This window comes from Protopterus annectens, chromosome 12.part0 (genome assembly GCF_019279795.1).
Source record: "Protopterus annectens isolate FY-2018-M chromosome 12.part0, PAN1.0, whole genome shotgun sequence".
Taxonomy (NCBI): domain Eukaryota; kingdom Metazoa; phylum Chordata; order Ceratodontiformes; family Protopteridae; genus Protopterus; species Protopterus annectens.
Window position 1 is genome coordinate 451,671,181 of NC_056746.1, and position 17,239 is coordinate 451,688,419.

At 40.4% G+C, this 17,239-nt stretch overlaps 1 protein-coding gene across 1 annotated transcript in view; it reads right to left on the reverse strand.

The window, feature by feature from the left end:
• MAD1L1 (mitotic arrest deficient 1 like 1) overlaps window positions 1-17,239 on the reverse strand; it is a 4,750,917-nt gene that overhangs the window by 4,685,517 nt on the left and 48,161 nt on the right. The window contains exon 2 of the mRNA XM_044089554.1: window positions 8,708-8,878. Within this exon, the coding sequence (XP_043945489.1) occupies window positions 8,708-8,857 (150 nt within the window). The 5' untranslated portion in view covers window positions 8,858-8,878. The remainder of the gene's footprint in view (window positions 1-8,707; window positions 8,879-17,239) is intronic.

Here is a 17,239-nt window from a genome sequence, read left to right on the forward strand (position 1 = left end):
CAGAGGTAATGGCCAACAAAAAAGCAGTCTTCCATGATAAATACTTTAACTCGGCAGTAGCTGCAGGCTCAAAAGGTTGTAGAGTAAGTTTTTCCAACACAAAATTGAGATCCCAAGCAGGAGTAGGAGCTCTACGTGGGGTCTTATGTTCTTTGCCCTCTAAGAAACTGCTTAAACAAAGGATGAGAAAATAAAGGAGGGTCACAGTCATAGTGAGCAGAAATGGCTGCAGCATGAACCTTTATCGAGGAGAAAGACAAACCCTTGTCCAATAGCTCAGTAAGATATTGAAGAGAAATACTTAAATCAGGCTTGGAAACATCAAAGTCCTTCGCTTTGCTCCAAATAAAAATCTCCTCCATTTATCAGCATAAACTTTCCTTGTACTAGGCCTTCTGGCCTCCAAAATAACATTCAAAACTTGTTGTGGAAGCTGAGACCCTCCAGGGTCTAAAGCAGAATATGCCAGGCTGTTAGATGCAGAGACTGAATCTTGACATTGAGGAAGTGATTGTCCTCCTGAGACAAAGATGCGGAATCAAAGGCAGAGGCCATGGAGGCTCCCGTACTAAACTCCTCAGTAGTGGGTACCAGTGCTGTCGAGGCCAATCCGGCGCTATCAGAATCATGGATGGCCTGTCTTGTCTGGCCTTCAAGAGTACCTTGGGAATGAGAGGCAGAGGTGGAAAGGCATAGACATGAAGATTGCTCCAACTGAATGATAGAGCATCCACCTTCCAAGCTGTGGGATGAAACATTTTTGTGCAAAACTTTGGCAACTGGTAATTTAGTGGAGAAGCGAACAGATCTATGTCTGGAGTCCCCCATAACACTGTCAACTTTTGAAATACACAAGGATCCAGTTTCCACTCGTGAGGATCCACTATTTGTCTGCTCAACACATCTGCTAAGGAGTTCTGTGCTCCTGGTAGAAACCTTGCCTGAAGATTGAGGTGTAAACTGAGAGCAGTCTCCCACAAAATCATCGCTTGCCTGCAAAGAGGGTACGAATGGGTTCCCCCTTGCTTGTTGATGTACCACATGACAGTAGTGTTGTCTGTTTGAATCAACACCTGCCCTGGGAGAAGTAAATCCTTGAAAGCCATCAATGCAAATTGGACTGCTAACATCTCCTTCAAGTTGATATGCAAATGTTGAAGTCTGACAGGCCACGTGTCTTGCACCCATTTTCCATTGAGGTGTGCTCCCCAAGCCTTGTCTGAGGCATCTGTCGTTAGAATCTGACTCGCCTCTGGTCGGGTCACAGAGAGTCCCTTGTTTAGGTGACATTCCTGAGCCCACCACAAAAATTCCTTCTGAATGCAAGGCATTATCTGAACGACAGTGTCTAGATCCTGGCAGTGTTGTGTCCATACATTTTTGAGATACCATTGAAGCTTCCTCATATGCAGTTTGGCATTGGGAAGCACCAGAATACAAGATGCCATGAACCCCAAGGCTTGAAGGACTGTCCTTGCAGTCAGCCTGGACTGTAGAGACATTTGATGGAAATAAAGAGAAAGGCTTCTTTGTTTGTCCGGGGTCAAAAAAGCCATCTGGGAAGCTGTATTCAGTCTCACACCCAGAAAGCACATGTCCTGAGAGGGTACTAGACTGGACTTTGTTTCGTTCACAGAATACCCTAGGCATCTTAACACTACCATCACATACTGTAGATGATGAAGAAGTTCGTCCTTGTCTTGTGCAATAATCAGGCAATCGTCCAAATAAGGATAAATCTGTATTCCTCTTAACCTGAAAAAGGCTATCACTGGAGCCAGAACCTTTGTGAACACTCTGGGCGCAGTAGATAAGCCAAAGGGCAATGCAGAGAACTGATAATGTAAATTTCCAGCCCGAAAACATAGGTACCTCCTGCAACTGGGCCTGATAGGAACATGAAGATAAGCCTCTTTGAGATCCAGAGTTACCATCCAGTGATCTTTTCCCAGCAGAGGTAAAAGCTGTTGTAACGTCAGCATTTTGAACTTTGGAATGTCCAGATAAGTGTTGAGGATAGATAAATCCAAAATCGGTCTCCACGTGTTTCCTTTCTTTGGTACTAGAAACAGGCGAGAGTAAAATCCTAGGCCCACTTCTGACAGAGGAACTGGCTGTATAGCTCCTATTTGAAGTATAGAAATCTGCTTGTGAGCCTCTATCCTTTGCCGAGGAGGAACGTCTGGCATGCCTTTGAAAGGAGGCAATGTATGGAAATAGAACTTGTAGCCTCGGTTTATAATGTCCAACACCCATTTGTCCTGGGTGACTAAAAGCCAGTTTTGCTTGAAAAGTGCTAACTTTCCTCCCAAAGGAGCTGCCAGGCAAGAAGAATCTGGCAGCTGAAAATGCAGGTCATTGGGCCTGTTTACGAAAGGACTGGCCCCTGCCTTCCCCTGCAGGTTGTGCAGGCGAACTCCAAGTTCTAGGCCTGAATGTACTATGAGCTCTGCCCCTGCCACGTCTAGATCTACCCCTAGACTGAGAATCAGAAGAAGGGTATGTCCACCCCTTAGTAGGCCAATTTCTACTAAACTTTGGAGGTTGCACCTGCAAAAAATCTTTAACAGTCTGCATAGACTTAGCCTTGTCTTCCATTTTCTTCAAAACCAACTCCACAGGGGGACCAAACAAAACTTCAGACTGTAAACGGGCATCCAGAATTCTAGTTTTAACATGCTCGGACAAATTCTGATCCTTAAGCCAGGCGTGCCTCTGAAGAACTGAACCAGTGGCAGCCACCCTAGAAGAGGCCTGTACAGCATCAAAACCACACTGCAAAGAATGCTTACCCACCTGTTCAGATACATGTACTAAATCCTGCAATTCTTTACACTCAATGCCCTCTGCCAAAGCATCCACTTTAGATTTTAGCTGAGAAAGGAGGAAATTCTGATACTTCAACATATGAAACTGGCAATTTAAAGCCCTCATTGCTAAAGTAGAAGAGGTATACACCTTCTTACCCCATCTATCCAAAGCTCTAGCTTCCTTATCTAGAGGAACCGGATTCTTAACAACAGAGGCTCTAACACCCTTAGGCCCCTGACTAATAGTTTCGGGTCCGCCCTAGGACTCTTATACAGATATTTATGAGCCTCAGGCACCCTGTAATACCTGTCCGGTTTAACTGGCAGGAGGCAAAGAATCTGGATTAAGGGAAGCCTCCGAGAAAACATCTTGAACAACATCCAAAACAGGAGGTATAGCCAAGGGTCTATGCTGTGGTAAAACAAGAATTCCCTAAGCCTCTTCCGTGAATCAGAGAAATCCTGTCCTTCCCACTTAAAATGCTCCCTCATGGAATGTAGAGTTTCTGAAAAGAAAAATCCTCTGGAGGAGAAGCAGAAGGAGTGGAATCCTCTGCATCAGAATCGAATAAGGGGGAAAATCTTGAATATCTTCAGCAGAAGACTCTGAGTCATCTGAGGCCTGATCCAAACTTTCCAACTCTGGCTCCACCCTGGGCCTCTTATCAGGAGGGGGCATAGAACCTCTAATTAAAGTAATCAAATATTCTGCCATTTTAAGCATGTGCTTTTTAGGCACAGACCCTGAAGTACCTGGAGTGACACCAGAGGAAGGCAAAACAGACCTGCCCTTAGAAGAAGCCTTAGAAATAGTAGCAGAAGGCCTAACCACCTTAGGCATAGATGGGAGAACAGTAACCTGAGAGGCCCCTTCAGCCTGACCTGACTCCTGTGAGGCCACATCCTGCAAAATCAAAGTTTCCCCCTGAGACTCAACAGAAACTTCAGTCGGATCCACCTGTTCCACTGTAGCTTCTACAGGACCGGCGTCCGAAAAGGACGAATCATCTTGTCTAGTTTTCAAAGATTTGTCTTTGCGCTTCTTCGTGGAAGCGGGCGTCGGAGGATCCGACGGCATATTATAATTACACCGCTTACCAAAGACTAACCTAGCGCAATCTAACCTTCGTTTTATGGTGCGCTTATTAAACCTAGCACAAAACCGACACCCGACTACGTCGTGCTCAGGTCCCAAACAAGGAATGCAAAGAGAGTGATAATCCCTATGCGGTATCTGTTTCCCACAAGAAATACAATTATTCACTTTTTCTGACATCTGGAATTAACTGAGGCAAGAATAAACAAAAATATTCCCCAACGGGGTACTTAGCCCAACTTGGTTTCGGTCTGAAACTCAGAATACGAAAATTTCAGAACGCCGAACGGCACTTGCAACGCTGCTTCTGCATCGGACCATGCGGCAAAAAAGACTGAGGATATGACGTCGGTCATGCGCTTTTATACCCTGACGCTCTGATGTCAGATCTGAGCGCCATGACCGACGTCAGCCTAATACTTTGGTATTCGGGCCGACCGAGGACAGAGGACTACCCATATGTAAGGACTGCAGCAATGTGAGATGAAGAACATCAGGATGTTCCTTACAGGAGCATGGGACTTCACGGCAAGGATTGAATGTTCGGTAACTGCTGTAAAATGTCGAATTCGACATTTTCGGCAATTACTGACTATTTACGACATTCTGAACATCTGAAAATAGGAATTTTCGGTGTTTTATTTTGAAATTTAGTGACAAATTTATTTTTCATTTCGAAATATTAATAGTAAACTGAAGTACTCCCTGCTTCAACTTGGTAATCACCATTGTAGGGCATTTTTGTGAAAGTGATGGTCTCGTGGTCTTTTCTTGGGAGAAGGGGGGAAATCCGTGGGAATCAGCCCAATGGACCCACCTCCTGAACCCAACTGGCCTACTTATTCCCCAAAGTAAAAGCCCTCCATCCCATTCATTTTTTCAGTGTTGGTAACAGTTGCATTGTTAGGGAGTTGGGATTCTGCTACTAGTGTTATCCTCATTCAATATCAGCTTGCATTGCTCCATGGTATATGCACCTTCCGGGTAATCAGCTCACTACATTTTAGCATGGGCACACTAGGCTTCTTACTGTAGGTGAAGCAACGTGGAGCACTGTCACCTGCAGATGCATCTTTCCCAACAGCATGGGTGAGTTACCGGTGTCCACAGACAACCACCTTCCCCTGCTGGGTCCCCTCAGCAGAGGTCATCTGGGGTGCAGTGAAGGTTTTAATCATTTGCACCATCAGGCCAGGCAATCTTAACCTCTCTCCCATTACAATGTCTATGGTGGTCCCTCTTGGAAGGTCTTCTATTCTCTTAGGTTAAATAATTTGTTTGGACTCTTAACTGCTGAGATTCTGAAGCAAATAGGAAGTGGATGCCACTTTTTCCAATTTTCCACCCTGTCTTCTACAAAGGTGTTTTCACACAACCTTGCTTTCTGATGCTTGGTGGTGCTTTAAAGCCACTGCCATGCTTTACACCCTGTAGTGGTGTAACAAGCCCCAAAACAGTCCACACATTTCAGCTGCACTTCAGCCAATGGGATGTGTGTAGAGCAGCATTTATAGTTTGAAATATTTGTGCCGAGAGGTTTCACATTACAATTTAAACAAAAAAATGACGTGCAAAAAATCAAGGATGGTCTTGTGAAAATGGAGTTAAATAATTACCTACCTGATGCCAAAGACAAACTGCACTACATAAAGTAAATTTTGATTTACTGTATGCTATACCACAGTAAATCTGAATACAAACCTTTAAAACTTTAATATCCCAGGCCACCTTTTGAGGTAAAAGAACCCAACAGCATGTTTGCAGGGAGGGGGAATAACTTGAAGACGGCTGAGTATTCTTCAGAGCAGAGATGCAAACAGAGAATTCTGAATGGCCAAGCTGAACTGGCCAGCTGAACTTCATTCTTCCACCCAAAAAGTCTTTACAGCAGCAGAAAAATGGTTCCAAGATATCGGTCTCCTCCTTAACCCCAAAAAAACAAATTATTACTTTTCTCTACAACCCTTAAATCTGCCCCTCTCTCCTTTTCTATTGTGTCTGGCAATGGCACTATCATTACACCGGATTGTTCCACTAAACTACTAGGCGTTACAATAGATAAACTAAACTAGGATTACCACATTGACCTAACCATCAAAGCTGTCAATAAAAAGATAGGTGCCCTCTATAGACTTAAGCCCTTTCTAACAGCAACTACCAGGGTGTCTCGAGCCCAAACTCATCTTCTCTCTACATTATTGTATGCCTCCCCATCTTTTATAAAACTTTCAAAATCTAACCTTCAGAAACTTGCCACAGCCTACCACAGCATTGCCAGGTTTGCCACAGGTTCCCCATTTCACACCCATCATTGTGTTAATCTCAAAAAGCTTGACTGGCTTGAACTTCGAAATCTTATTCTCCTACATCAAATAGTTATCACCTATAAAATTCTCCATTACCCTTCTAATACACCCATACTATATAACCTTGTTGTCCCTTACAGGAATCTTACTTCCCATCGCTCAGCTAACAAACTACTAGTAGCCACTAACACGCAACAAAGCTGGGGACTCCTTGTTTACAAATGCCATTGGCTCATACTGGAATAAACTTCCCACAGAACTGACCACTCTAGGCTCATCACAGCTTTTCAAGAAACAACTAAGGAACTATTTTAAAACTCACTGGCTATGCCCTTGCTCGAATCCTGACTGACCTCAGCATCCAACTCTCTTTTCAGCTCTCTCCATTACTCTTCTACTTGTCCTTATCACTAGTACTACCCCTACTCTGTAGTTCACCTACCATCCGCATGGATATTACTTTTTACTATAAATTCAACTTCTCTTGATTCTTGTCATATTACTGCAACCTTTATACTTGTTATATTACTGCAACCTGTCATCTCACCTTGTATCTAAATCTACATGTTGCTCCCAGCTGTAGAAATCTGCTTCTTAAAACTAGTGCCTTGGCACAAAACGTTTATCAAAATTGTTAATACTGTAAATAGTTGAATAGAGTCTTGTGTGAGTTACTACTTTATTTATTTAATTGTACTATTCCTACTCTTGCAAAGAATTCGGAATAGAAATCCTCACTATGTTATAGTTTTGCTAAATTACTTTTGCACGGTTACTATGCTACATGGGAATAGTTCTCTACATGCTTATAATTTGTATCTTATTGTGCTATTTTTTGTTTTTATTATTTACTAGTATATAGTGGAGCTTTTCTCATCGGGCCTCTGCTGAAAATGGGCATGTATCCAGTCAGACTAGCCCGGTCAACAAATGTAAAATAAAATAAAGAAAATAAATAAAATAAACTGAGTGCACCATGTGCCAGTCTTCACTGTCCTGCATCTACAGCTGTCAAAGTCAGATCACAGCAATTATTTACAATTTTTGCACTCAGGCATCCGGCTGTTTTACTTTGTAGTGAAAACAAACAATTTGTGGAGGAGGACATTCCACAGCCCCAAGGAAATTATTTTAACTGTAAGACATGACAGAATATGGCCTACAATTACTGTGATTCTTATCCCCCCACCAACACTTTCCTCAAAATCAAATGTGAACACAGGTGGCCATCTTTGGGGGATGGTAAGGAGGTATGCTGTTACGTCAGATAGCCACAGGTTAACACAGGTTATGTTTTATTTATTTTTTTTCAGAAAGTGTCTGCCTTTTGGAGGCAGGGGTGAGGAGGTATGTTGCATACATGTAGGAAGAGAAACGTGTGTCTTCACTTTCATCCTGATCTAAACACCCGAGGGGATTTTCATAGGACCTTTTTTTTTTTTTTTTTTTTTTTTTTTTAAAGGAGGTGGGGAGGTAGGTACTGTTTCCAAATATGATTCATGTATCCTCACAAGCACTTGTCTTCTTTACTGTGAACTATTTTATAAGCTTTGAGAATGAAGCTTTGGAAGCAGTTTCTACTCTGAATTTCTTTCCTTACTCACCTTTTTTGTCTAGGTCATCACTGCATAAAAACATTGGAAAAAGCACTAAAATGCACCTCAGAACATCAAAAACCCCCATGGCTAAAACCAGGCTTAATGTAGTTATTTCCCCTACAGTTACCAGAGTGCAGTTTTGCCCACGTAAGATCTGTTGAATGAATGAATGCAGAAACAGATCAGGAGAAACTTTGAGAAGATAACAGTAGGTTGGATGGTCTGTGTAGGCCAGAATAGGGGTGGACAGCAGGGATAGGTTTTGTGCATGAAGGGCAGTGGCGCAATTGCACTCAAGGCTGTCCCAGACTGCACACTTCAAGCATATAGCTAAAACCAATCGTAAGACCACTCAAAAAACGTTTGACTAGCTAGACTGTGAGTACGGTGGCAGAGTACCCAACTGTGCCACTGATGACTACATAAACACAAACTTGAGCTGGATGGGCTACATGGGGAGGGGGCTGATGGTCAGTTCATTGTACTGCTGATACTGAAGTGGATGCCTAAAGTACAGTAAGCTTGCAAGGCTTCCCCAATGACATCCAAACCTAATGACATACACATACTGCTTACTGATGGGGAGGAAAATATAAAGGAAAAAAGAAACAAAATCCGCAACCTCTAGTCATGAATCTGCATCCCCTCCCACTTCAACAGCAGGACATGTATCTCCTGAACAAAGAACATGTTATGGAAATTATAGTGACAGGATGTGGGGGTGAGAGTCCTACTGAGGTGAACCCAAGACCAGTGTTTAAGGTCCAGAAAGAGAAAAATAAAAAATAAATAAAAAAAGAAAAAAGAAATAATTTGCTTTTCTTTGTTCTCAGACAATTACATGCAAAGCTTCAGAATTATAGATAATTGTAAAACAACCAAAACTCTTTTCCTTACCTGAAGCAAGCCCAGCTGATACTGCTGCTGCATTGAAGTTGTCACAGAGCCAGGCCCTGGAAGCCTCTTGTCTGGTTCATTTATAAAATTATTGAATGTTCTTAGTGTGCTGAAGACAGCAGTATTATCAAATTCTTCCACATTCCACATCTGGCTCCAGCTGTTGACCAACTGTGAACAAAAAATATCAAAACATTTGAGACTAAATTTGATTGTAAGTTAGCATGCCATTGCAGAAAGGTACTGTAACACAAGGGCAAAAAGTAACAAATTACACAACAGCAGTCAGATACAGAATGTTATACAGAGTACATTAACCAACAATGTTAACTTCATTCAATTTATCTTTTTCCTTTTCTGGACCCCTCAAATACTCCAGTTTAAACCGACTCTATAAGCAGAGCTGCTATTTTTGGCTAAAAGTATAAGCGGTTTTAAGTTTCATCATATAAGCCTACTACAAGGGATATTATAAAAACAAAAAATGATGAAAAAGAACAATCAAGCTGAAATTGTGTATTTAAAAAAGTGCCCCAGTCTATCAACAAATAATTGGTCACTACCAAACTTCATCCACATTTCAGCCAATGGCAGAAGTACTGCTCATTCAAAAGGTTTTGTCAGGCTGCAAAACAACACTCAGCTTAACATCAAAGGCGGCCTTGAGTCATTTCATAAGGTGTTCCGAGGGAACTGCACACGATAAACTTGTGAGTTTTTCATAGTTTCATTACAATTATGAGAACGCATCTGAAAATTTAAATGCAACACACACAATTTATTTAAAACCTCCGATTACCAGGTTAATTTAATACAGGATCACAGGTAATTCCAGTAAAAATGAGAAAGACAGAGAAACAGCAGGAACTATAAAACTGTTTTAATCCGGTTAGCGCTTTCACATCAGAGATGCTTCTTCAGACCATAAATTTCATCAGAACTGAGTCAACTATATTATATATATATATATATATATATATATATATATATATATATATATATATATATACATATATATATATATATATATATATATATATATATATATATATATATATACATACATATATACACACACACACACACACACACATATATATATATATATATATATATACATACATACATATACACACACGCACACACATATATATATATATATATATATATATATATATACGCACACATTATATATATATATATATATATACACACACACACACACACACACACACCCTATCAATTAAGACATAATTTACAAGCTTGTTAATCAATTAGGTTAATACAATCCATTTAAAGGGTCACAGGTAAGCCAAATTGTATCCTGGCTCTCACTGAACTCAAGCTATTCGTTTACAGCGTTTTCCTTTTAAAATGCCATTTTAAAATTCTCTTGTAATGACCAGCTTACAAAAAGTGTTGCAAAAAGGTTTGTGGACTGGTTCTAGAAACTGAGCACCGATGCTCAAAAACTGACACCAAGCTATAAAGCTAATGAAGGCTTACAGGTAGGTGCCGTCAGTTTGGTTATATAGGGCACTGCAGACCTTGACATACAAGTGAGATACCACCATACACATTTAAAAATCAAACTTTACAAAGCTAACCTCCCAAATCTGCTTAGCTGCACAGCATCTACATGCTACTGTGTTCTCCACACACTGTATATTCAGTACACAGAATGCCCATTTTTTGAGGGGTAATGTCAAGTCATACCAGTGATTTAGTACTGTGGACTTAAATGACGATAACCGAGATGAAAGAAAAGGGAGGAATAAACATTCTCTAACTTAAATAGACGTGAAGAAACATTCTCTAACTTAAACGGACATTAAGGAGAAACAAAGGGTATCAACACTCACTGTCTAGAGCAATTAAAATTGGGTAAGGATAAATACAAAAAAAGGGTAGAAAAGTATAATATATTAATAAGACAAAAAAAGCTTAACACTAAAATTGTTAGTGTCTTTCGGCTTTTCCCGGTTAGGGGTCGTCACAGCGGAACTCCGGTCTGCTAATGATTGGTAGTAGATTTTTATGTGCCGAGTTGCCAGCCCTGACGCATAACCTTCAACGAAGGTACGCCCATTCACACAGGTCTCCACACAGAAGACGCTCTAGCTGAGAATCGAACAGGACAACGTCTTACTGTGAAAAATATTTAAGTAAAAAGAAAGCACTTAGCCCAGAGCTTGCTAAAGGAACCACATATTTCGCAGAGTGGCAATAGAGATCTGGGAAAGTTAGGGAGTTGCATTATGGGTAAGGGAGAATGCCCATGAGCTTTGCTGAGGGCTGCGAGCTTTTGAAAAAGACCAAGATGGATCAGAGGGAACGGATCTGACCCATCAGTAAGAATAAAGGCGAGCTTAACAACAACACATCGCTTCTTTTAGGAGGTGACAAAAAAAACAAAAACAAACTGCCCTTTATCTGGAAACTTCAAATTCTCCACAGAAATGGAAATAAGCTTCGAGCCAAAATTATGAATGCTGACAAAATTACTGAGTGCATTCTTAAAGTATTCACATGCACATCTAACATGTTTTGGCTTAATTTTGTTGAGTCACTCACAAGACAGTTAACCTTCATTGATTTTAGCACTCATTTAGCAATTGAGAAATGTAATTCAAAAACATGAACACTCCTCAAGTTGGTGGCTTGGCCCCCACATCTCCTTACACAACCATGGAGTTTGTGTATATAAGCAGCAGTGGTAAAAAAGTGAACACAATGCAGCTTGCCTCTGGTTCTGGCACTCACAATAAAAGTCACTGTGGGTGAAAGAGAAAATTACAACAGAAATGCATTGCAATAAAGATGCTCAAAGTATGCTTATAGTCTAGGATAACCCTCTTTTGCCCCATTATCCGTATCACATACTTTCAACACAGACCTCTTACCAGTCTTCATCATTAGCTACAGCGAGAAAAATTTGAATCCCTTTCACAAAAAAATAGTTTGCACAGTGATTGTAGAATTACTCTTTGGAAAATAACGGCACAAAAATTCACCTCTTCAAAAGCTGAAGTCTCTTTAATTTTGTAAATTAAGGTACAAAATATCAAATTGTCAATTTATAGCCTGTATGGTGCAGTACTAATTAGTTTTCTGCTTAAGAGTGAACAAACATGTTTGCAGCTAAGAGAGAGTAACTGTCTCATAGAGCTACATGGTACATATTTTTTGTGGAGGAATTAATACTTGTATTGGCCACTGATTGTCTAGCTAAAAGGTTAACATAGGGACAAACCACCTTCTAGTTTACAGTAAAAAAGAAACCTAGTTTACTCGTATTAGATAACCTTCTTGGCAGTATGTCTAAATCAATGGGAAAAGGAGAGCCAAGGCACTTCTATCTAGTGTCATTTGCATATTTCTCATCCAGCACTAGGGACTGGTTCTCACATCTATGAAAACAGCCAGAGGAAAATGAACCTTTTATCTAAGTTCAGAGATGAGGTATCCCGAGTGCCAATAGCTTTATTTTAAAACTAGCCACTGGAGTACTGGTTATCCCTAAAGACCATGCTAACAATGAAGGTAGACACATACATTACATAATCTATACCAATGAAAATGAGGATTCTAAGAACCCATGGCAGTGAATGATGCAAGATCTCTGGTGTTTGTGTATTAGAAGGGCTGGTAGTGAAATATACAATATTTTTTTCCCAGAATGGATTTAGGGAAAACATCCAGCACTTCTCACCAAATTACTTATTGGGTCTTCATAAGTTGTACAGCTCCAAACAGGATTCAAAGCTCATACTCATCCCGTCATTTTAAACGGGTAACTGGGTACTTTTCCATTAACCCTCTACCAGTTCACGCTGCTGTACTTCGCCAGTATTTCAGTACCAGTCACAAGTTTGTGGGTGACAACTACTTCTGTACAACTGACTGACAGTTGTCGTCATGTTAGGTGTGCAGGACCATTTGGTCATTGCAGAAATAGCTACAGTCCACTGTTAAACCCCTACCAGTTGCAGGACTTATTTATTTTACACATGGTTTCAGCCAGAAGCTAGTTACCTTTTCAGTATAATACGTGAGAGAATCCCATCTCACTGTAGAAGGATAATGTAGGGGAATACCATTAGGAGAGAAGTTGAAAAGATTCATCCTACTTGCTGGATATGCCTGGATCGAGTGATGTTTACCATGTATTCTCAAGATTAATGTGCACTGCTGTCAAATCAACAACTGCAAACTTTATAAAGAACACATCGCATTGCAGCTGTATGTTTTCAGCTACATGAGGTGCTCTGAAAAAAGTCTTCACAGTTGTACTGCAGTACAATACCCATAAAAAAAAGGTCTTGCCAAAGCTCACAGTCCCCGGTTTATTCAGTCAGCCCACACATGCACATGAAAGGAGCCGTTCTCCACAATGTAAAAACTGCGATCGTGCAGCACCACACAAGACATTCGTCTCTGCAGTACTGCCTGCTTGCCAAACAAAATAAAAAAAAAAATAAAAAGGTAACCTTACCTAATGAAAATGATTTTCACATCACATTTGTCAGTCCTGCATGAATGATAAAATAGCGCTGAAACACAGCAGCACAGAGACATGGCAGGGGTTTAATGGAAAAGTACCGATAACTGGTGTTGAGCAGTTATTACCAAGCATAAAGATGAACAGTATTTCTCTCTCTCTCTACAGTGCTTACTGTAGAAGAAAGGAGTCCAAATCAATATCCAAGCATTACAATCAATTAAGTACCTCAAAGAAGTGCAGGAGAATTTAGCCAGAGAACAGTGCAAGAGTAACATGATAACGTAAGATCCATCATGAATGACAAAAGAAATGCAAAGAATCACTATACTAACAAAACAGTTATGAGCAAATGGTGACGCATTCCTAAATTAGTGGCAGGATATTAATTCTTGAAGTCTGTCACAGTTAATATGACAGAGAAAAGATAATTTTATAATGCATGTGCTGGAAGATGGACAGATGTTGTTCAAGTAAAAGTTAACAAATGTGCCTTATCCAAAGGAAGAGAAATAAGTAAACTTGGGTACCCAAGCAATCTTCATTTGCCATGAAAAATCTACATTTCTGCATATAAATTCCACGCTAGTTTTAGAAAAGGAAAACGAACTACATTCACCACGCTGCAAATAATCTTAGAAATTATGCAGATTTCATATGAAAAGGGACAACCATAGCTGAAAAGCATTATTTTGACCAACTGAAACAGACAAATTGTAGTTCAATAATGTTCTACAATGTAAAGTTAATAAGTAAAGGTATGTAAGGGGTAAAAAGCCCACCTTTAGAGATGTTCTGCCCAGAGTACTTGCCCATTTAAGTGGACTCATCTGATCATGGCTCTCTGAAAAGCAACTCGGATAAGATAAAGATCCACTTATTCTGAAAAAGTACTAGAGACATAACTAAATGTAAACTCCTAATGGAAGCACTGGTTTTCCTTCCTGATGTCTTGCTGACACCAGCTTAAAAGAATGCAGTAAACTGGTAACTGGAAAGCAGCTTACATTTTTTAAAAGTCTGCTTACTAAGTCCCTCTGTGTCAGTAATGAAAAGGCATGTGCATTTGATTTTGTGCTGCACAGGGATGAAGCCTCAAATACAACCTAAGAAAATGAGGCTCAATTAGTGGCCTCAGCACTGGAAGAGCACCAAATGGGGTGAGATAAATGAAGGAGCAAATCCCACCTACATTTCCCAGGGGGAGGGGGTGGATCCACATTTACAATTTCCTTGATTGAGACCAAAGAAACTGTATGTGATGCTTCCTTGTAGAAGGGTATAGCATGTCCTGTTGGCTCACTTCCTTTGCAGAAGTCAGAGACAGTCCAGTGATGCCAACTGCAACCTCACATATTGGTGGTTTGCTAAACTGAGCATATTTGGGGTGGTTGGGGAAACAAGAAAACCCCTGAAGGTTGCCTTGATAACTGTTCCCATGCTCATTCCCCACATACAGGGGGCAGAGGGCTGTGATCAATGACCAATCCTGCTGGCTGTCAGGTATCTGGTTTAAAAAAGAAACAGTGAACAGGTATTAAGAACTGTAAAGTTTCAGTTACAATTTCTCCATTAAAGATAGGTAATCGGGTTTACTGCTACTATGCATGCACACACTGCAATGTTGTGGGAACAATTCATGATGCACTTGTATAAGCAGAGGAACCAATGATGAGAGATTTGTGACCATACCAGTAACCAAATGTGTCTGATGGGGTAATGCTAACATAATAATTTCAAAAGCCCCTGCTCGAACGACAAGGGCACGGCAATTACCAAAGATAAATCCAAAAAGATGCCAGCACCAGACTCCTGAGGCATATTAAAAGTTTTTAATTAATTATTACATGACAAGACAGCCAAAAACTCAGTACACCAAAATGGTTGTACCGGTTTCGCAACAGCCTTCCTCAGCAACCAAACATGATGCAAAACTGGATAAACTTAACCCGCTGTCTTCCTTTTCTTATTTAACTTTTACAACCGGGAGCGCCCTCTAGTGTATAGAAAGGAGATGCAAAACTGACAATCCACATATAACAAAAACAATTATATACATACAACCCAAAAATAAAAATAAATACATAATTGATCATTCAAGCCAGGGGAAGAGAGCGCCCCCAATTTAATGATCCACATTTTTTCTTTGTTGGTAAGCATTTCATGCAAAGCCTGGGATTGTTTGTACTGAAACCTAATATGATCAATGACCATAAAACTAAAATTACCCGTAAGATGTTTGGAAATAGCTTATACAAAGAGCTAGAACCCTTTTTATTTTTAATATCACTCAACTGTTCCCCTATTCTTAACTTAAAAGGACGGGAGCTTTGTCCAACATAAAATGCTTGACAATTACACTAAGAGCCAAATAGATAACCCAAGAAGTGCTACAATTGGCAAAAAATAAAACATTATAAACTTGTGGACAGTTATGTGAAGAGAAAATCTGGGATTTTAACACCCTAGGGCAATAAATACAATGACCACATGGAAAACAACCCAATATAGGTTGACCAAACAAAGTGATTTGAGTAGTTGGCCGCAAACCCTTGTCATAAACTCTCTTATGACTAAATAAGGATCCCAAAGACCGCCCTTTACGAAATGAATAATAACACCGATCACCTATATAACTATTCAGGACCTCATCTGATCTTAACAAATGCCAATGGTTACCAATGATGTTAATCAACCCAACCATATTTCTACCATATGTAGTAACTAATCTGAGTCTTTGTGGTTGTTGAGAATCCCGAACACGATATAACAGCTCAGATCTATCCTGCTGGTTCGCCAATCAGTTGGCCCTAATGAAGTCACCTCCTTGATAACCCCTACTTTTGAACCTGGACACTAAATCTCTTCTATACTGGTCATATGTGGAAGAACTGGAACAAATCCTTTTAACAATAAGAAATTGTGACTTAGAAATATTCTTAGGTTCATAGGTTTATACTAGGCTATCTGCCCTAAGGCATTTATTAGCCTAGCCCAAAGTTTTGTGGCTTACGCCACCCCTTATGTTAAAAAATACTGTGCCCATTAGTTTGTTGTGCCTCTGTCCAGCAGTGACACAGAGATGATTCTTGGGGTAAACCTACGATCCCCCATCCACCGGTCAAGATTTCTTTTGAACAGAGCCAGCGAGGTGCTCTGCCTCACATGGACCGGGATTTTATTCCAATGCATAGGGAGTCTCTGGTTGACAAATCTATCCCTCCAGCATGTCCTATTTATATCCGTGCTAAGGTTTAAGTCGCTTGCTCTAGTGGATCTGGTAGATTTGGATTTTTTGAGGTGGAGCATGTCCATTAATTCCGGGTTGGACATGGCCTTGTATGTCAGGCACAGGTCACCTCTGAGCAGGCAGTATGCGACTGAATAGAGCTGGAGTTTCTTCAGTCTGGCAGCATATGACAGATTTTGGAGTCCCTTTATCCTTTTGGTGAGGAACTTTTGGGGTCTCTCCAATTGCTGCAGGTGTCGGGTGAGATACATCCCGAATGGGGCATTGTACTCGATGACATGTTGGGGGTGGAAACTTGTCGCATGTAATAGGGTATTGATTTGAGGAAATTTCCTAAATATTTCACTCGCTAGAGTGTCCAAATCTGTTCTTTTAACTAGGACATCCAAGAATGTTATTTCAGATCTAGAATAAGTCAATTTAAATTCAATCCCCCATACATTGCCATTCAGATATTCCAAAAATTCCATAAGGAATTCTACATCTGCCCTCCACACACCAACCAACAGTCATCAAGATATCTTCTCCATATGTCCATTTCATTGATGTAAATATTATGGCTAGTATCATAAATGACCTGTTCTTCCACATACGCCAAATAAATCCGCATAAATGGGGGAAAAAAGATGCCACCATAGCAGTGCCATGAAGTTGCCAATAACATCTGTCTTTGAAATAAAAGACATTATGGGTCAGGACCTTTTCAGTCATACAAACCAAGAGCGTATTGAAGCCAGGCTTATACATATTAGCCTTGTCCAGCCAATATTGCAGGGCCACA